General features: G+C 38.0%; 1 protein-coding gene across 20 annotated transcripts in view; it reads right to left on the bottom strand.

Moving 5' to 3' along the window:
• The window catches only part of NEB (nebulin), a 125760-nt gene that overhangs the window by 9428 nt on the left and 95181 nt on the right, over positions 1–21151 (bottom strand). For 9 of the 20 annotated variants that reach the window (XM_063342238.1, XM_063342241.1, XM_063342246.1 and 6 more), the window contains 19 exons: positions 20804–20908; positions 20570–20680; positions 19965–20075; positions 19389–19490; positions 19165–19263; positions 17668–17766; positions 14445–14555; positions 14211–14315; positions 13320–13424; positions 11928–12032; positions 10987–11097; positions 10417–10527; positions 9684–9797; positions 9441–9545; positions 8978–9082; positions 8265–8369; positions 7604–7696; positions 5097–5189; positions 3542–3634 (listed from right to left, as the gene is read on the bottom strand). In XM_063342238.1, coding sequence (XP_063198308.1) covers positions 3542–3634; positions 5097–5189; positions 7604–7696; positions 8265–8369; positions 8978–9082; positions 9441–9545; positions 9684–9797; positions 10417–10527; positions 10987–11097; positions 11928–12032; positions 13320–13424; positions 14211–14315; positions 14445–14555; positions 17668–17766; positions 19165–19263; positions 19389–19490; positions 19965–20075; positions 20570–20680; positions 20804–20908 — 1983 coding nt within the window. Of the gene's footprint in view, positions 1–1081; positions 1175–1688; positions 1782–2989; positions 3083–3541; positions 3635–5096; positions 5190–7603; positions 7697–8264; positions 8370–8977; positions 9083–9440; positions 9546–9683; positions 9798–10416; positions 10528–10986; positions 11098–11927; positions 12033–13319; positions 13425–14210; positions 14316–14444; positions 14556–17667; positions 17767–19164; positions 19264–19388; positions 19491–19964; positions 20076–20569; positions 20681–20803; positions 20909–21151 lie in introns of all 20 variants that reach the window. The other 11 variants (XM_063342251.1, XM_063342253.1, XM_063342255.1 and 8 more) reach the window with 8 other exon arrangements.

Raw genomic sequence — 21151 nt, 5'->3', positions numbered from 1 at the left:
CCTCATTTAAAAAATCCGTAAAAATAAAAAATAGTTTAAAACTCCGAAGACAAACACTAATACACCGGTATGGCGTCTACCAGAATGCTAGAATACCTTCCTGACTTGGTTAAGTGCTTCTCAAGGTGAACATTTAAAACTGGTGAGTATTTAGAAGATTAACGTCTTATATAAATTAAAATAAAGCATATTATTGTCTTTTTACCAGCAGTGAGGTAAGCTTTTTCCTGACTGTACTTGAGTCACTTGAAGGTTTTTTGGCACACACACCGCGCTCAGCCAAGAGCCATCCACTCTGAGTGAAACGCTACACACCGTCCAGAGTTTAGCAGCAAGGAATCTACCTTGCGAATGACAGGAAGGACGCTGAGACATGCCCATAATACAGGCGTACGTGTGAAAATGGTACCTGAGGAATTAGAATTACCGGTGCTCTCCTCTCTTCCGTGACACTTACCTCACCCTGAGAAACGTCCTAACGCTACAAACTTTTTTACCCTGCAAACCTGTGCTTCCAACGTCTCCAGAGCAGTTTACACCCGCTGGAGATTTGGGCCACTGTCTCTGTGCAACAATATTAAAGACTTCCTGAAGGAAGAAGGCGGCAAATACAACGCAGAAGGAATAAAGAAATCAATTCTGTTTCAGTTACCCATCCCATAAACATCACAGCAGGTTACACTGGTATCACGGCACTCTTAGACTGGGCTCATTTCCACAGATTTGGATCAGGCTATAAATAGTTTAGTTTTTATATGAGGTAAAACCAGGAAAAAACCCAACAAACCAGGGATTGAAATGATTAACAAAAGGAAAAGCACATATTAAAGAAGAAAAAAATACGTTCAGAGTCAAAAGAAAGATGGGAACAGGGAATCTAAAAGTTATCATTAGTATGAAGATCTAATCAAAAGAAAGTAAGTCACAATTATGGAGGAAAAAATGTCAAAACATGGGGGATAGGGTATTCTTTTTTGTGTAAATTGATTACAGGGAAACACAAGAATATTTTTTTGGTGTTAAAATTATTTTTAAATAGATTAAAAGGGAATTTTCTGCTTTTCAAAGGACAAAAAGATACCGAGCTAAAGTTCTCTTGATTGCGTTTGACTCTCTCAATCTCAGGAGTGACGGGCGTTGGGGTCCCTGTCCCCAGCTCCTCTTTGTACAACACCTACATGGTAACACGGGAGTTTTAAAAAAAAGTTAAGAACAAAAAAAGCCCCTGCTTTTGATGGAAGTAACACATACAATTTTTATGCCCACTAAATATAGCAGAAAGCAGGAAAAATTAGGAAGCATAAAAGAGTTAACAATTGTGATAAATTCAGATGAAATCTTCTGATAGCTAGAAATACTGCATCCTGATTCTCAGATACGCTTCAACAGATAATAAAGCATTACGGGAATGGAATTTAGCAAATAAAAAACACAGTGTTTTTTAAAAAGAAAAATACCTTAAGCTTCACAAAAAACGCTTTAAAAATTAAAGGACATGAAGCATCAAGTGTTATTATTAAAAAAAATCTTTTTAAAAAAAAGTACATAAAATATAACTAACAATGACTAAAAATTTTAATAGCAGGAAGGGGCCGTTTCTATGTTTGTAAGTTAATTAGAGAGAGTAGAAACTTTACAAGTGTTAAATAGTTATAGGGAATCCTTTCTTAAATTACAAAAAAAAATACCGAGCTAAAGTTTTCTTGATTGCGTTTGACCCTCTCCATCTCAGGAGTGACAGGCACTGGGGTGCCAATGCCCAGCCCCTCTTTGTACAACACCTGTGTGGCAACAGGGAAGCATTAAAAAAAAAAAAAAGGAAGGGAAGGAAAGGAAAAGAAAGGAAAGGAAAGAGGAAGACAGGGAGGAGAGAGAGAGAAGACAAGGAATTTAATATAGTGAAACTTCAAAGTAGGAAAATTGAGTTTTGTCAGCCTTGTTCAAAGGCTAGCAAAAAAAAAAAAAAAAATCAATGAAAATAACCAGCTGATATTGTTACGAGGTTTGTGGTCGTCTCACCTGGGTGCATGTAAATAACGCCAAGAAGACCAGCGGGGGTGTTGGTGCAAGCACAGCTTGTGCCAAGTTACCCCCAAAGCCTGCATTTACGTCTTTTTGCCCAAAGAAGTTTCCTTACTCAAACAATAGGCCTTGAACGAGCAGCTTTGCTCTAAGATTTCCAAATAGGCTCACCAGCGGGAAAGAGAGCCCAGGCGACCGCACAGACAATTACATGGAGCAAAAAGTTTAACACTGTGGCTTCTCTGAACTGTCCTATTAATCTCGTCAGGACTGAGTTTCGTATCAGTCATGTCTGAATTGGGTCAGAGTGAGTCAAAATGAGTGCTAAGCTGCGCTAACTGAAACAGAAACATAGAACAAAATTATGACATAATGGTGATTTGACTGGAATGCGTCAGGAGTAGAAACAATCTGGATAGAACGTCATTACTACAGTATTTTTCCTTACAGATGTCATTTTTGTCATTTTTTCATATGGCGGTGATATGGGCATGCCACCCAGGTTTTCTCAGAAAGACCTGCAGGATCTAAGAAAGCATCCAACACAGCACAACCAGGAAAAGAGACAAGACAGGCTGCTTTGCATTAGATGGGAAGGGTTAGGAGTTCATTTTTCATTTGCAGCGCAACCAGCGTGGGGAGTCTGAGGACCATTAGAAGGCTCGACTTTGTTAATGAGGAGGAGAGTGAGATCACTCAGACTACTACGATTTCATTGGGAAGAAAAATAAGGCACTGCTTCACTGCTTTAAGGAAATGAGGTTAACATCTCACAGCTGGAATGATTACAATTAAGTTAGACTGAGTGAAAAATTAAAATATAAGGATACTGAGAGGGTTTTAGTGATTTGATTAAGAAAGGGTTGTTCAAAGTTCAGCAAAGAACTGAAAGAAAAATTTAATATGGAGGAGTTAAAGGGATTTGATTTGCATTTCAAATGGTAGGGTGTGTTTTATTTAGCAATACCGAGCTAATGTTCTCTTGATTGCGTTTGACCCGCTCCATCTCTGGAGTGACCGGTGTTGGGATGCCAGTCCCTAAGCCCTCTTTGTATAACACCTGTGAGGTACAAGAAAGTTTCCACAAAAAAAGCACTCAACACAGGCAAACTCATCAAATCTGAGTGTTTTGTCAGTTACGTTTAGCGTTAGGATTACTTTTCAATTAATTTCACACTTGTTCTAGAGGCAAATATTAAGGAAGGGGCTGATGGTTGATTATTCTGTAAATACATAACTACAGATACTAGAAGATCAAGGGTTAAGATAAAACAAACATGGAGAGAAAAAACATGTTAATGTCACAGCTTACTTCCAGTTTGGGTTCTTAAAAGAAATGCATGTAAAGTTGTAAATCACCAAAAAAAGTTACAGCACAAAAAGGTGGACTATAAATGAGTTAAAAATATTGCCAGGGAAAAGACAGGATCAGGGTGAGATTCTAAACCACTGAAGAAAACAGATTATATGTTAGGATGTTATGCAAAAATAAGTTGTTATAATTTTTTTTTTTAAATACCGAGCTAATGTGTTCTTGATTGCGTTTGACTCTCTCTATTTCTGGAGTGACAGGTGTTGGGATACCTGTCCCTACGTCCTCTTTGTACAGTACCTGCAGAACACAAGCACCCAGCAAGGTGAGAACTTCATATTCCTTTCACAAATACAGTACATTTGGATAGTTAATTTACCTGGTTTATAGGTAAATATAATCTGAGATTATACGTAAATACGTGCACAATTTCTTTTCCTCAGTGTGCATCTTTTTAAGCACAGTCACCAGCTCAGCAAAGTACTTAAAGTGGATGTTGAGGTGCTTGAACCCATTGAAGCCAATGGAGTACTGCACTGGAGCAGGAGACAACTTCAAACACTCTGCGGACCTGGTGTCAGAAGCAGGTACGCTCTGCTTTTCATCTTAGTTTAGGAAATGGAACAGTGTTATTTTTCAGGCAGTCAGCATTCCTGAAGGGTTTTTTTTATGGTGCTAACAATCAGCTGAACCTTCTACAGACATGTTTAATATGAAAATACTTAGTTGTGGGCTCTATCTTATTTTGATCTCTGTGACTATTTGGTTGGAATTTTGCTCTGTTTTGTCTCTAGTAAGAAAAACAATTGAGTTTTAGCTCTCGTATCATTAGATTTAACTGAACCTGTAGTTGTCTGATTTAAAAAATTGCATTTTTCATGAAAGGCCTTGCATAGGAAACGCCTGGGTTGGTTTAAAACCTAATCATGTAGAAATACATTACAAATGCACTACCAGTTCTTCTTGCATCTAGTAAAATACTTGCAACAAAAAGAGCTAACAAAAAAAAAAATTCACTACTTTATGTCATTGAAACAATGAAAAAATACAAAAATAAAGCACTCACAGCAAGGGAAAACCAATTATGTAAATGAAAAAATGAAGAATCATTTGAAAAAACAACTCAATTGTGCAAAAGTGAGCTGTAAAAAACATTAATATCATAAACAGCTCAAAAAGGAAATAGTACTTATAAAAACAGGAATGGAAGATCTTAAGGTACTCGTTACGTGGCTGTCACTGCTCCTCGGCATTGTATAGCAAACAGCCGAGGTACCGACCGTCACAAGACCATATCCTGCCGCAGTTCTGTATGCAGAGAGCGAAGTAAAGCAGCAGCGGCTCAAAACCAGGAGAGCACGTTGTGGTTATTTAAATCCGTACTTAACTAGATATGGGAAGAGCCAGGTACTGTTTCCACTTAGAACCATCACTAGGTTTTGTGACTAGAAAAAAGGCTGCAATTATTTTTTTCCACAAAGCTCTCTAGCCGATCCATTTTTTTTCCAGGCTAATTGTAAGACACCATCTGGGTGTTCTTTGTTTCTAGTTCTGTGTTTAGAAAAGATCGCAGAAGTAATCCAGGGAGGTGGCTGACTGTAATGGTCACTGCAAAATTCAGAGAATTGAACTTCCCGCTGCTGCATATAGGGATTTTAGACATCTGATCTCTTTTCAACAAAAAATACCCACAAACACTACCAAAGTTTGGAGCTTGAGCTCTGCATGAGTATACAGGTAAATAGGAAATATTGGCCTTTACCGAACTGATGTGCTTCTGCGTCTCCTTGACACGCTTCACCTCTGGGAGATCAGGAATTGGAGTGCCTTTCCCAATACCCTCCTTGTACTTAATCTACAAAGATGCAGAAAAAAGCAAAAGGACTTACATTAAAGCACAGCTGATGCAGGCACGAGTAAAAGTCCCATGAGTAAAGAAACACAGCTCCTTTACGCTTTACAAACTCATTCAAATCTCAGCTACTAAGTGTATTCTCAGAGAAGGAAATCATCAAGGAACCTGTTACAGAGTGATGATAGCTAGCCTGCCACACTTCTACAAAGCAGTTTAACGAGAACTCAGCTCAGGGAAAAAAGTAGTGTCTTGTTTGAGCCAGAATTTTTCAATTGAAGCTTAAAATCTGGGTATCTAACATCTCCCAGGAGCTTTATTTCAGCAAGAACCAACCCCCTAATTTATAACAACTGAACCATTTCAAGGTTTCTTACACCAAGTTCCAAGAAATTGCGATATTAAAAATTTAAAGTAATTTCTAAAAATCTTAGCCTAATGTGAAATAGGCACCTAGATTCATACGTGGATATAGAAAGAGCATTATCCTGATCTCGAGAAGACTGAAAATGTAAAAGACCTCATTTAACACGAGCAGAGAGCTGCTGTTAAAGCATTCCCATCACCTTTGCAAGCAACCCGTTAGAGGGTAACTTCAGCTGCTGCTGAGATGGCACTGTTTGTGGCACTTCGCTGAAAGCGTTTTCTAAACACAAGTACAAATACCTTTAACCTGATACCATTTGGTCTTTTCACCAATGGAAGAAGGATTCTGTAAAAATCTATCATATTCAACAAAGGTGGGAGTCATCGCACAACATTTTAACAATTACAGTGCTGCGTGCATTTCTACTTTAGCGTAACAAAAAAAAAAAGGCACAGCATTTCACAAGAACATATTTAACACACTATGCATGAAACAAATTGTGTGAAAAGTTAGTATTTTTTACGCTAAAATGATGTTAGTGTTCAAAAAAGCATGAAAAAAGATTTACAAGTTTCAAAAGAAAAGTAATACACACAATTGTTCCCATTTTAGAGTGTTGCAATTTTTTATGTACTATAAAGGCTTTACGAGACATGCTTTAGTAAGGCTTTTGACACCGTTTGCCCTGGCATCCTCAGAGACAAGCTAATGACGCATGGGTCAGATCAGTGCACAGGGCCAGGCACTGAAAACTGGCCAAACGGCTGGGCCCAGAGCACTTTGACCGGTGGCACAAGGACCAGGCCGCTGTGGTGTATCCCCAGGGGTCAATACTGGGGCCAAAACTGTTTAACATCCTCGCTGCCGACCTGGATGCCGGGACACGGTGCACCCTCAGCAGGATTGCAGATGACACAAAACTGGGAGGACTGGCTGATACACCCAGGGGTTGTGCTGCCACCCAGAGGGACCTCGATGGGCTGGAGAAATGGGCTGAGAGGTATCTCCTGAAGTTCAAGAGGGGGAAATGCAGTCCTGCACCTGGGGAGGAATAACCCCAGGCACCAGTACATGCTGGAGGCTGACTGTTTGGGAAGCAGCTTTGCCGAGAAGGACCTTAGGGATCTGGTGGACAACAAGCTGACCACGGGCCAGCAATGCAGCCTCATGACAAAGAATGCCAACAACATCCTCAGCTGCATTAAGAAGGGCGCTGCCAGCAGGTCCAGAGAGGTGATCCTTCCCCTCAGCACTGGTGAGGCCACATCTGGAGTTCTGCGTCCAGTTCTGGGCTCACCAGTACAAGAAACATACGGACTTACTGGAGGAAGTCCAGTGCAGGACTACAAAGATGAGTAAGAGGAGCTTCTTTGGGACGAGAAGAGGCTTAGAGACCTGGGAGTCTTCAGCTTGGAGAAGAGTAGGCTCAGGAGGAACTTAACAAAGTGTATAAACACCCAGGGAGAAGGAATGAAGAGGAGGGAGCTACTCTTCTCAGTAGGGCTTGGTGATGGGACAAGAGGTAATGGCCACAAATTAAAAAAACCAGAAAATTCAATCTGAACACAGGAAAACAACTTTTTTTTTACCATGAGGCTGGTCAGACACTGGAATAGGTTGCCCAGAGAGGCTGTGGAGTCTTCATCCTTCAAGATATTCAAAACTCGACTGGACATGGTCCTAGGCAACCTGCTCTGGCTGATCCTGCTTGAGCAACAGGGTTGGAATAGGTGATCTCAAGAGGACCCTTCCTACCTAAACGATTCTTTGATTCTGTGATAAATACACTATGTTTGTGAGGACATTAAAAATGATGGCAAGAGCTTTCATGTTTTAGAAATGGATTGTAAGTAACAAATTGAATGTTAATCATTAGAAAGATTACTGTTTCAGTAACAAGAATAGGAAAAACTCCTAGAAAGTAGCCCTTAGATGCATAGATTATTGCCAATCCGCTGTTAGCAACATTTAAAGAAATGAAGGGTAAAAAAAAATGTTATTTCAAGTTGAATTAGCACTGGTAGAGTATTAAAAATGAATTCTTTTGTACCGAGCTAATTGCATCCTGGGTTCGTTTAACTCTCTGCATCTCTGGTGTCTTTTCAATAGTAGTTCCAGTCCCAATATCTTCTTTATATAAAATCTTAATATTTAGAATGAAGACAACAAGGTTAAGCATATAAAACACAACATTATTTCTTCTAGAGAGTGAATACGGACTCATGACAGTGATTTGTAGACACCAGTGTAGGCGGAAAGCCGACTTGGAGGATCATCTCCAGTCACTGCCTCATTGCCTTATCTACGGTCTGTCTGTCCTGATACGAGTGCCATTTGTGCAAAAAAGGGCCTGATATTTTATATTTGTAGTAATGCATTTTAAGTAGAATGTCAAAACATTTGTAGGCCACTTCTAGGATTGAAGACTAGTATTTGTTTAAGTACAGGATTGATTGTTTAACTGTATCACAGCTACGTGCCTGTGAAAGAGTGCCATCAGGGCACTGCACAAAAAGCAGTAGATAAAAAGGGGTAGCAAAAATCAGCTAAATCTACATTGAAAAAAATTTTGTTTGCAAAAGTTCCTATCCACTTTTAAGCAGATCAAGAACATAAGTACCTATAAGATAAGAGCCAAAAATAGTTATTTGATTGAACATACTAAACTGCATTTTTTTGGAATGAGAACTGAAAACAGAAAATAACTATACCGAGCTGAAATTCTTCTGGTTTTCTTTCACACGCAGCATTTCTGGTGTGTCTTGTACAACTGTAACTTTTCCTTTGCTGTTCTGTAGGTCCCACTGATACTGAAGCTGTTGAAAAAGTTAAAGTAAACCGTCAAATGTTGACCCTATGCCATAAAAATTTACTGACAGAGTTTTCTTCAAAGATGAGAAAAAAAATATTCAAGTATACCTTACAAGGAGGTCATTTTAACACCACCATTAGTGATATAAAGATGCACCACAGTTACAAGTAATCTCATTTAAATTAGCAATAGGGGATCTTTAACTAGATTCATTGAAAGATCTTGACAGGTGCCAGTTTGTCTCTAAAACAATTAAGTCTCAACAATGAAAGGTGAAGATTTCAAGTCAGATTGTGTTCTCTTACTGACCATGTACAGTCTCGCAGCAACAGACAACTTCTGCAAGTATAATTCTCTACTACTTGCAAAGGAATTGTCAAAGCACTGCAGCAGAAGGTTTATTTCAAGAAAACTGTGGAATCATTCTGGTTCCCCGTGTAATACCCAAGTGGGCTGCTGCATACATAGCGCACCCTCTAACTGAAGATCCCTGAGAATATAAAGGCAGCCTAGTTGGGGTTAGAGTGTGACATCGGGACCTTATTAAACGAAAAAAAAGCTTAACATTTTTTATTATTTGAGAGTAACAGTGTTTATTACTTATATACATACTGTGCTAAAGTTCTTTTGATTCTCACGGACTCTCTGCATTTCTGGGGTGTCTGCTACAGGCACGTAGTATGGCATGGTCCTTTCTGCATCTTCCTTATATTTTTTCTGATAGAACATATAAAATGTATTCCATTAATACAAAAACAGTAATAAACAATCTGGTATTACTTATTGTTGTATAATGCCCATCTTTATGGAAATGCGAGTACTGTGTCTGATACAAATTCAGATTATGCTTCTGTGTAAGATTTATTTTAAGATTTACTTAAGATTTATTAAAATAAATTAATTTCAACATTGAAATGGAATTTCAGAGTAAAAAATGCAACATCACAGCTCTAGAGGAATTTGTTTTTCTGGGGTATCTCCTGACTGTTGTGACAGGTAGTCATTTAGGTGCTCCACATTAGTATCCACTCAAGATTCCCACCTGAACAATGATTAAATTGTTTCATTCAAGTACCTGGCTTGAAAGATTCTTGACCTGCTGGGCATGAATAATCTCCGGAGTATCGACAACACTGGTGTAGTTGGCTTTCTCCATTTCTGCCAATTGTTTGTATTTGATCTGTTGGGCAAAGCTCACATTTAAGTGTCTGAATCATATCTTGACAATAATTTTCATTTAGTTTAATCAGAAAAAAATGTTAATAAATTTTCCATTAAAGAAGACATCTGATGCGATATGTAAGATATTCACACAGACCTGGCTGGCAATGTCAGTGGCATTCTTTGCTCTCACAAAATCTGGTGTCTCCAAAGCCAGTTCTGTGAGACCTTTTCCTCTGATTTCTAAGTCCAAGGCTTTTTTGTACTCTTTCTGCAGATGAAGACGGTGAATAGATACTTTGTCAATGTGAATGCAATACTCTTAGCAACTTCAGATAGTTTCATGACCACACCAAAAAACAGGGATACTACTAATACAAACTCACAATGAAACACAAAAATTATGTCATTGAAGTGTGTACTTTCTGACTTAAATCTTGAAAACGAACAGCCCTACGCCAGCAGTAAATGGAGGACACAACAGGCCAGCTGTATTAAGGTCACTCTTCCTTCTCCCACCAGTAATCTCAAAGTGTAAATTTATTAAATATGAAATATTTATTGTACCAGTCCACCACCTCAATAAAGTAGCTGTTAGGTTTGCATTCTGACTGTCTGCTGGCCACCTCTTTCCATCAAAGTGGGGAAGACTGTCTCGGCCATCGGTCCTGCAGCTGCCAACTGGGCATCAGCCTGGGGCAGGGGAAACTGTTCAGGAGCACGGCTGGTGGTTCTGACTCACCCATCACGCATAAAGCATTCAAAAAGGGCACAGCACGTCTCCCAGAGCACAATGACAAAGTTCAAACTAGTGTCATACAGCCACAAGCATTTCTCAGTTGGAGGCTGTTACATCCATTCAGGTATTTTCCAGATAGCTTTTGACATACCTCGTTCAGGATTTGAGTTGCATTCTTTGCTCTTAACATGTCTGGAGTCTCCTCTAAAGCTGTTAGTCCTTTACCTCTGACACCTTCCTCCAGATCCTTCCTGTACTCTTTCTGCACAAGAAAGAAAACGAAAACTGCAAAGCCAGACTAAAGAGAGTTTTTCACTCTGCAACTTTGTTCAAAAATTCAAAAAAAAAAAAAAAAAGAAGAAAAAAACTCCAAAAGCTCCAAAAGAAAAAAGAATTTTTTAAAACAACAGAAAATATTGTATAGGGCTATACAAGAACTACGGCAACAGAGCAGAGTATAGTAATTATTGTTCAAGGTAAAATGCAAAGGCTCACACACACCCCCCCTGCCATGGAATGTCAGAAAGGGGTACACTAAATACGAATACAGTTAATGAACAATGAAATAAATGTCCACAACAAATTAGATCGCAATACAAAATATATGTAAACATGCTTAATGTGAATGGTTAGGAAAATGAAAATGTGAAGAAATGCTGCTGAGAACACTTAGTGGAATTATTTAACTCAACAGAGGAAATAAGCACAGAATAATTGCTACCTCGCTTGCTATTTTGGTTGCATATTTGGCATGTAGTAAGGATGGTGTAGTCTCCAAGCCAGTAAGGTTCCTGCCCTTAATGGACTCTTCAAAGTCCTTCTTATATTCTTTCTAATGAGAGTAAGAAGAAAAAAAAGCAAAATAGCAAATATTTATTACATTATTTTTAATTGCGTGAAAAACTACAGGGAGCAGCAGTTTGATATTGATGTCGCAATGATGATCTGCTACAGTCAGTGGGCACCTAAAGCAATAAATCCTGTTTCTACTAAAGCCCATGAAACAGCTCATTACTTTCAATGGAAATATAACCTGACCCTGCCTTTTTTCTTTCTTTTTCTACTTATTTGTATATGCAGGGGAAACATTCAATGGAACCACTCAAACATAATGACTAGTGGCCTTATACAATTGTTTTTCAGCATGTGTGACAAAACAAGATTACACTTCAAACAACCAGAAAAGTACTGCTTGAGGAAAAAGACAGGTCAGTGAAGAACACTACGACAGTGGAAACAAACAGGAAATAAATGGGTTTCTCAAAAACAGAGGTCTGAGGTGAAAAGACTAAGCAGGGTGCTTTCTATGGACTATGATAACTGACACACATACTCTACTTGTGTTACAAAAGTTTAAGTGAAATGTATTTCATATTACACTTCTTCTAAAGACTTGAAGACTTTCTTAAGCTTCATTGACTGATAACCTCTTGATGAAAAATTACAGATAATATACACTTCATCGTGACACAGGAAAGCTTCATGAATTTTAAGTGCAGTATTTCATAACCAATATAAAGAAATGTGATATAGCTATAATTTTTCAGTCTATCAGCATCCACAAGATGCAAGTATAACTGCCCGTCTAAATCACTGTGAAAGTTTAAGTACAAAAAATAAATTTTAAAGTTTTTTATCTATCAGCGTGGATTTTAACCGTACCTCACTCTGCATGAGCTGAGCTTCCTTTGCAGTAAGGTATGTTGGAGTTTCAAAGTCCAACATAGGTTTTCCTTTTTCCTTCTCATACTTTTCTCTGTATTTCACCTGAGAAGAAAAGAAAACAAGTTACCCTCCTAAATAATCAAGGAACCAATTCATTGACTGGTATGTGCCTACTTTGGCCAACAGATCTGTGGTAAAAATTGAATATCTAATACTGTTTACCTCCCGGAAATCTGTATATTGACCATAAAATATAAAATCAAAGGTCAGGCTTGCAGCAAAATGTGTGTGGCCTACTAATTTATTTCCTGTTTCTTATTCCTGAGAATAAGCAGTGTCAGCTCAGATTTCAAGAATTTCCTGATCACAAGAAGGAAGACGGGTAGCTGTAAAAATGGAACTTGAAGGCACTCAGGCTGCTCGTGACCCTGGCTGAGTTCAGCCAGTTACACGTTAATGGATCGCTGGAGTGTTAGTGGCAGGGCTTGAAAAGATGCAATTTAGCGACTTGCTAACTAAGTCTGTGCGTGAGTGTCCAGGAAGTAAAATGTCCGCAAGGATGAAGATATTCTTGTTTCAAGTTATAATATCCAGCCTTTAGGGCACCAATTTTCAGACTGCTGCATGAGGTGATGCTATGCCTTTGGGTGAGAGACCTGGAGGTCAAACTGGAGCAACAAGCACCGTCTTTAACTACAAACTGATTAACAACCGTTTTTCTAGTCTTTGCTACGTAACCTTTCTGCTCTCCCATGCCATGCAGCAGAACAATAACTATGGCCCTTTGTGTTCTAGCAGTAATTTCTTTCTGGCTTTACAGTCACTAAACACCTGGAACAGAAAAGATCAGAGACCAAATTGGAGTATGGATTTCTCTGGAATGATCACCCTTTGCTGCATTCCAGAGGGAAACGACGTCAGACACATTTAACAGCAGCAGTAGGTATCGTTTCGGTTAAAGCAATTTTGGATGCAGAAAAAGAGTGGCAGAGCCTTCCTTTGTATCACTTGAGGCTAGAATGGATAAAGCAGTTGAAAATATACTGTCAGCAACAACCCTACTTCTTTCAATTTCCAGTTTCTGTGATTACTGTGTCCTTTTTTTCTATAGACAAAATCACCCTGATAAATGTATTATACTGTGTAAAGAGATCCATACACAACAGACGTAAGTACCTCTGAGGTTTCCTCTAGAATGAAGAAATCATGCAGATATTTTATAGGTGTTCTGATCTTGCAAATATTTCTCATTGACTTGTGTACTTAGGTGTGGAGTGTTTATAATACAGATAGAGATTGTTATACACTGGAGAATCTGCAAGAATGACTTCAGTGATGGCGACCAGTACGCAACGAGCGGGGTTAATGAGAAACACACGACCAACTTACGTGGCTCTGTAGTTCTGATGCCTCCCTTAGATGAACCTGTTCAAGATTATCTGGCACCACATGGTAGTGACCCTTACTCTTCTCATATTGCTTCTTGTACTGGTACTGAAGGGAAAGTGTCAAAAATCATCTCAATAAAAAAAAAAAAATCCCTCAGCAAATTTACTTCTTAGGTCCAATCAAAGCAACACTTCAATGGAACATCAAAGAGAAATTAGAAATACAAAAAGCAAAACAAAATCAAGAAGTTTAACTGCCAGTATCAAAATATCACTTCTAAAGATGTGGGTGAACAGGGTTTTTTTTTGCCAATTTTGATTGCAACAAAGATTTTTTCAAAACCAGGATTCAAAAAGAAAAAGAAAAAAAGAAAACACAGTGGATACATGAAAAGGCTGCAACAGGCAATAATTCTTCTCTTTTCTCAGAAAAATTATTAATTATTTTGTTAAGCATAATTCTGTATATCTACAACAGGGGTACGTTAAACATAAACATGAAATGAAAAAAACCAGACAAAACCAAAAATTTTATATACAGCAAGCGTAAAGAAAAAAGTAAAAAAAGAAGAAAATGGTATTTGTTAGTGTAATGCAATCAGTTAAAATGTAATAAAGAAACAATCCACCAAAAAATTATTAGAGGATTTAAAACATTAGCAGTTCTACAGCTAATAAGGATTTCACTTCCCAGAGGACAAATGTGGCAGAGGTGCTAGTTCACTAGGAAACAGTCATTAGAAAGTAGAGGAAGAGATCACTACCAGGTGATGGCCCATGAACAATAACAGAGGGAGTAATTGTTACAGAAATAGTTAGCAGAGATCAGTTCAGAATGGAATCAATCGGAACGGAAAAATCAAATGGATCTGGGATTAGTTAACGAGCTTACAGCACTGGCGAGCTGGCTTGTGCTCAGGACATGGTTCATGATCAGCGATTCAGACATGTCTGTGACAGGCTTATGAAGTTTCTTTAAATCCGCCTTGTATTTCACCTGCAGGTAAGAAAGGACAAACAACAATAAAACCTGTGATGTTGAATGTATTAATAACATAAAGGAGGTCTTCCTTAAAGAAATGTGAAACTTTTAATTTCCCTGGAGGAGAAGCATAAGTAAACATACCTCACTAGCCATGTTGTGAGCATCTTTCATGGTCTTGTAGATTTTAGCCTCCTTTAAATCATACTTTGGCTTTTTACCCAGCTCTTTGGAAAAATTCTCCTTGTACTTCACCTAAATGAAAAACAACCAGGTATTACAACTGTTCTTGACTACTCACTTGCTGGCTGCACAAGGCAAAGAGACCCTACTTCAACGCTGATGGTAAGCAGCAGAATGAAAATGTGGTAACTTGAAGGCATCCCCTGGAATAAAGGCTATTTTAAAGATGACCTGACATGGAAAGAAAATATACATCTGTATTTACAAAATAGCACTTGCAATTTTTCTTTCAGTGCACAGGTGATATCTCCTCATTTTAAAAATAACAGACGTAGTCAAGAGAAGTATGTTGACAAAATACAGCTAAATTCTGACTCTCGGAGATGAAGAATTTTTCACTTGATGGGAACTGTGCATAGATAAAAGATATCCAATTTCACAAAGAGACAAAAACCGACACAAGCGCAAAGAGTATTTAAAAGAACTTTTTACGTACTTCTTGGAGAAATATGAGCTTTACAAACTACCTCAAGACATACGAGCACCACAGAAGATGGCAACGTATCAAATACTTTTATGTATACTGTTATAAACATATTGTGTTCTGTATAAATCGGAGATGAAGAAGGATGTTAAAAATCACAAACAGAATAGTGACACGATTAATTACTAGGAATTAGATTATGCAAGAGGCTTAGTCACACTTCCAAACCACATTAGCATCAGCAAGGCAAACCACAGGCATGTAAGCCATAACACTCCAGCAGACCCAGGCTGAAGGCACAGAAACGTTGGTAGCAATACGAGTTTTGCTAATGACTTAAATGAGGGCAAGCCCTTCTTCCATCGTGACTTGTCCCGTCCCACTGCTGCAGGTGCAGCTAAAGGCTAATTCCTCATTATTTCTTGGAAACCTACAAAAGGGACAGTTTGAGTAGGAATATTTTGGTTTTATTACTTTGCATAAAATTGTTTCAGAAGAGTTACTGAAGAGTGCAAGAAAAACTCGAAGTATTAAAGATTAAGCTGTGGCTTATCTAACTGGATCCCATAGTTAGTATGTACGCCCATCGCCGTTAGAGTAAACATCAGTAGAAAAATTCTAAGGATTTCTCCTATCTTTCTACTACTAATATTCTACCAGGTCCATGAACAAGTGAGGCAACGTTTCTTTCTGTTTACCACTCCACGTTTCCTTGGAGATACTTTATAGGAAATAAGCTAGCAACCCCCCTCCCTCGTCTAAAGAAGAAGAACTGAACAACGGTCATCAGCCTTTCTGAAAGAATTTGATCTTGTACAGGACCAAGATAATACTTACAAAAACATGCAGAAAATATAAGGCTGTGGCTGATGAAGTAAAAGGAGTAATGGTTCTTCAGGAAAAAAAAACAATCTCCCAAGCAATATTTACGTGAAAATTCAAGTGAAAGAAATAAAATACTGAAGAACTGATAACTAAGTTGAGGAATGGCTGACTCATGCTAGGGTTTTTTTAATGACGATTACAGAAATGTAAACAGATAATGTTATATTAGTAAAAGAAGAAAGACGATTGAATGCAGAATTAAATCACATTCCACAATCACATTTTAGATTTGAATTCGTTGCCATATTCTTGTCCATACAGCACCATATGGTTCATGCTGGATACCACGGTTGCTTTTTGCTTTGCAAATTACGGCAACGTTCAGCTAAAACACACAGTGAAACAGGCAAATCCACAAATTATACAGCTGCTGTAAGAAAACAAAGAATATTAACATTTCTGACATAAAGGAATCAGTATTGGTTCTAACCTCACAAAAATTAAAATCAAGCAGAAGTATACTAGAATCTGTTAAGTTTTGCAAGCTACACAACATACGATGAAGATCAGACCATCATGCCAAAGAGTTCACTTTTATGCCCAGAAGAAATGTTACTGGAAGATCTATGCAAAATTAAAAGCAAGCATGTCAGACAGGAAGATGAAATACAACTGAAAAAAGGCAAGTGGATAAACAAATGGACATGAAGTTTTGTAAAGAAGAAGTTTATGTGAAGAAATGTCTACGGAAAAAAAATGTTAAAGATATGCCAATTATTTTTTACTCCCTTACTGCCTCTACAACAGTTAACCTTCTCTCAGGACCAAATCAATCTCATCAAAGCACGTTTGTAAGACCAAGAGAACTGGCTAACATTGGAGAAAAAGCACGGAAAAGGAGGATATCATCACTGAATGCAATTCTTCTTTTCCTTGTCGTTCAATTGTTCAGTTTAAGAATCCTTGGTTCTTCTGAAAAGATTCTTGTTTCTCCTGACAAGCACGATGGCTGATATGGAAACATGCGACAGTTACATGCAGCACTCATGCCTAGATGTGGAAAAACCATAATCCCCCTTTTTTTCATTTGGAAATACATGTAAAAAACTGAAATGGCACAAATCTGTTTGCTGCCACTTCAAAAACTGCTATGCTGCCATTGTTTTTTCTATTTTCCAAAGGTTTTGAAATGTCAAGAAATATAAGAAACTACCTGCCCTCCAATCACTACAGACTACACTTCTCAGAGGCTCGGGGGCTGATTTCTGTCATACACCATGCTTCCATCTGCCATTCCAGCACAATGTAAACAGAAGAGTTTAAATGAAGTTTAAATAGAAGTTTAAATTGACGTTTGAATAGTTGAAAGGAAGTTCTAGTGCGAATGGCATGCATATGGTACGACTGTTCACTAAAAATTACCAGCACCATTGTTTGTGTCTGTCACACACACATATTTCTGATTTTTGCACAGTTTCACGAAAACCAGCTCAAACCGATATGTCTGGTTTTAGGTTTTGGGGTGAAAAAGGTGAGTTTTCACATTGCATGAATGCATCGGAAAATTTGATTAAAAACACTGGAAGCTCCAAAACCATTATGAAGGGCACAGCACCATTGCACGTGGCGTTTCTGAAACAGACAAATTCCCCACGTGCAGAATTCCCGTGCACTGTCTTTCCAGAGGAAAAAAAGGAGGTCACATCCGAATGAGCAGTCTCACAAATTTTGCCACATTCAAGACCTTTGACACAACATCAGTGCAACTGGTGTATCATAAACCCTTTAACAGCTTGGAATCGTAAGATGATAGGCAAGCAAGAGACAGATGCACAAAAATGGCATTCCCAGATGTGTCACTTAAAATTATCTTACATGACTACTTAGCATATTAGCTTTCTTAAAGGTTCTCATCCATGGTGTATCATAAGATGCAGCTCCATGCCCTCTCATATGCCGTTTGAGGTACTCTGCCTATAATGCGTAGCAAGAAAGCAAGATCAGAAATTCAAACAATTACAGGATTAAAGCACGAATGGGTCAGAAAGAACCAAGCTGAACTGAGGTCCTGGTGGAAAAAATTAATACAGGAAATAGGGAGCGTATACTTCAAATCTGACCATTGCATTGAAGAAAGCAAGCTTCTATTAATACAGCACATTAACTTCAAAATAGAAGATTCTTTTAAAGGCACAAAGTAGAAAGAAAGTGGCTGAAAGAAACTGAATGTCCATCTCATAAGTGATGGATGATAAGAGTTAGGTAAAAGGCTGCTTCTTTTAAAGCCAATACCCAGAAAAGATTAAAAAACAGAGAACACGGCTAACACTTCAGCCTTAGTATTTAAAAGATCTTGTCATGGCATCGTTTTAAGGAGATTCTATACCTCCATTACTGACATTTAGTAAGTCCATAGAAAAGTTATTAAAAATCTTTAATGCAAGAGAATTCCGCTTGTATGCAAGTGCCTATTTTAATTTAATTTCTTCAAAATATACCACACAAGTGAATAAGCAACATATTTGTGTCCACTTCACCAGGACAGGTACTACAGTTTCGAGGCTTCTTAACATTTCTAATTCCAACAATCCTTCATTTTCAGGCAACCCTTTTCTGAAAACCATCAGATTGCTTGCAGAGGTAATGACTGTCCTCAGTTTTAATCTTTAGGACATACAGATTTACCCAACTACGCAACTGTGAACCAACAGCGTCTTGTGAGAAGGCCAGTTTAATTCTCTGCACATCAACTGTTTTCAGCATTAACAGAATATATAAATTTGTAAGCGACAAAGATATTCAGGTACCTCTATACTTCTATGTTTTAACTTTCCATATTCCATAAACATTGGAAAGTGGACATTGTAGAATTATAAATGACATTTTTAAGAACACGGAAACATAAGATTTTAGAGATGACAGAAGAATTAAAAGAAACTGAGTATTAGAAAAGAACACAAATAAAATTCAGAGGAACTACATGTCCCTTCTCCCCACTTCTGTGAATCCTCTCTCCAGCCGGTTCAGAGGGGTCACTTCTGTTCCCACTGAAACCCGCCCCCAGGCACCACTGTCTGCCAGCCCAGTCTGTGGGAAAGCGACTGACCAGTCTTGTACGCATTGCACCGCTATAAATGACCATAACAAAGTGGTGAATCACGTCTGACATTGCTGTAAGCAGAATCAGACTCTCAATTCAATGTTTATTTAACAAAGAAATACCTTGCATTGGGATTAAATTTTTATTTTAACAAGTTCCCTTTCAAATGTTTCCTTTAAAATATTCCCTTATCCCCTAATCTAGAAATAATTTCAGTTATAATACCAGTATTACTCTATATGTTAACATCACGTATGTTTTTTCATTATTACCTGGCTAGTTAGCTTGGACACTTCCTTTGCCAGCTCAATATCTGGACGTCCCAGCATGGTCACACCAATACCAGCTTCTCCACGCTTTTTATATTCAATCTAACAAAGAAAAAAATATATAGTTTAGTAGTGATGACACTCCCTTTTAATTATTTTACTGACAGTGTTATTAATAGTAAAATTACTGATAAAGAATTACACACAAAGTTTTAAAAATCACTTACATCACTAATTAACTTGGCAGCCTGAGTTGCTTTCTTAATATCTGGTCGATCCGCTATAGGTGTGTAGTGGAGCTTTGACTTGGCATCTTTCTTGTATTCAATCTAAACCATAACGATAGGCACAGGAAAGAAAATCACTGAGGTGTGTTCATGAGGAATATACCTAATAAGGTCACAGCAATGTTGCTGGGAAAGCGCCTGAGATTTTTTTAAAATACAATTCACAAGGAATGGATTTGGGAATCTGTTTGTGCAAGATGTCTACAAATGAAAATATGTGCATGTGCAATTCCATCTGTATTTGAAGGAATGAAAAAAATTATTGTGTGATTTGCATTAGATGACTATAAATCTTAGCCTGTGACTAAACAGAAATATGATTTTCAGAGAAGTCCTTTAATTCAGTGTAATGTTCAATTTGTAAATATTTGCAGCTCTATCTTTCAGAATTATACCTGATCATGGAGGCTGGGAGGAAATCCAGAAGCATCTGAACTTCTGGTGTTGTCAGCTGACGGTGACTGAATTTGCTTATAGAAGCTACTTAATTCATGAAAACACACAAGCCAAACTTACTGTACTCTGTTTTTTAGCAACTTCCATGGCATGTTTCACTTCGGGAGGCTCCAGCATGACAGAATAATTAGACTTCCCTTTCTCCTTCACAAACTTCTTTTTATAGTTTGTCTGTTAAGAGCAAAAAGAGCCATGTGTGATTTTTTGATTTCACATGGAGGTAAATGCTACCAAAACTTGGAAATAAGGCCACTGAAACAGTTAAGATAGATAAAACGCAGTCTATTCAGTCTCAACATGTATGGTCCCCAGCTTGTTTGTCATCATTTGCACTTCAGATTACAAAAGCTTGTTAGTTGGAGATGATGATTTGTGTTTAAATTGTGTTCCGTGAAAAATAAAATCTGAACTAAGGGCACCCATTAGCACTCCAGACTTTTCTCTACTCACTTTTCTCCAGCATATTTCAACAGATTCCCAATAAAACACGATTAGCTCTTTGTTAAAGTCTCATTCTGGTAGAAATTAATCTTTTCTGACTCCTTGGGCATTTTATGATGAGACTCTAAATGTGCTGCATGTGTACTAAAACATGCGACAGTCTAATCAATTACAGGCAGCAGGGAATAATCTCACCATAAATCGCTACCACACTGGTTACTTACCTCACTGACATTCTTGGTCACCTCCTTCACGTGCGCAGTGTCTCGTGTCTCCGGCAGGGTTGTGTAAGACCCGTGCGGGAGCTGCTTCTTGCTATGTTCTTTGTATTTATTCTGAAAGCCCAGAATAACAATTGGTAAAAAACAGCAATGCAAGGTCCATGCCCCGTTCTATGATCCCCCCCCAGTATTAAAAGTATGTACTTAAAAATAAGAAGTAACTGTCTGATGTTTTACCTCAGATACAAGAGAGCTAACATTCTTAGCCAGGAGGATCTGAGGCGTATCTGGAACGACATGGTACGTTCCTCGAGCTTTGTTGTGCTTCTCTTTGTATTTTATCTAGCAGAAAGAAAAGATATCATTTTAAGCAATGTGTATCTTGTCTTGTGGCAATTTAAAAATAAATTACTATAGTTGTGCCTGCTTGTTAGTGCAAAAGTTTGCAGAAAATCCCATATTTCGATGTTTTCCCTGATAATTAATTCCAGTTTATTTATTCCTATAGCTGTAACTTGGAATTTTATTTCCAATATTGGAATATATTATTCCAATAAAGTAGTTTACGTAGTAAGTAAAGTCCTA

Source organism: Chroicocephalus ridibundus, chromosome 7 (assembly GCF_963924245.1).
Source record: "Chroicocephalus ridibundus chromosome 7, bChrRid1.1, whole genome shotgun sequence".
NCBI classification, from domain to species: Eukaryota; Metazoa; Chordata; class Aves; order Charadriiformes; family Laridae; genus Chroicocephalus; species Chroicocephalus ridibundus.
This window is presented reverse-complemented; position numbering and strand designations above follow the sequence as displayed.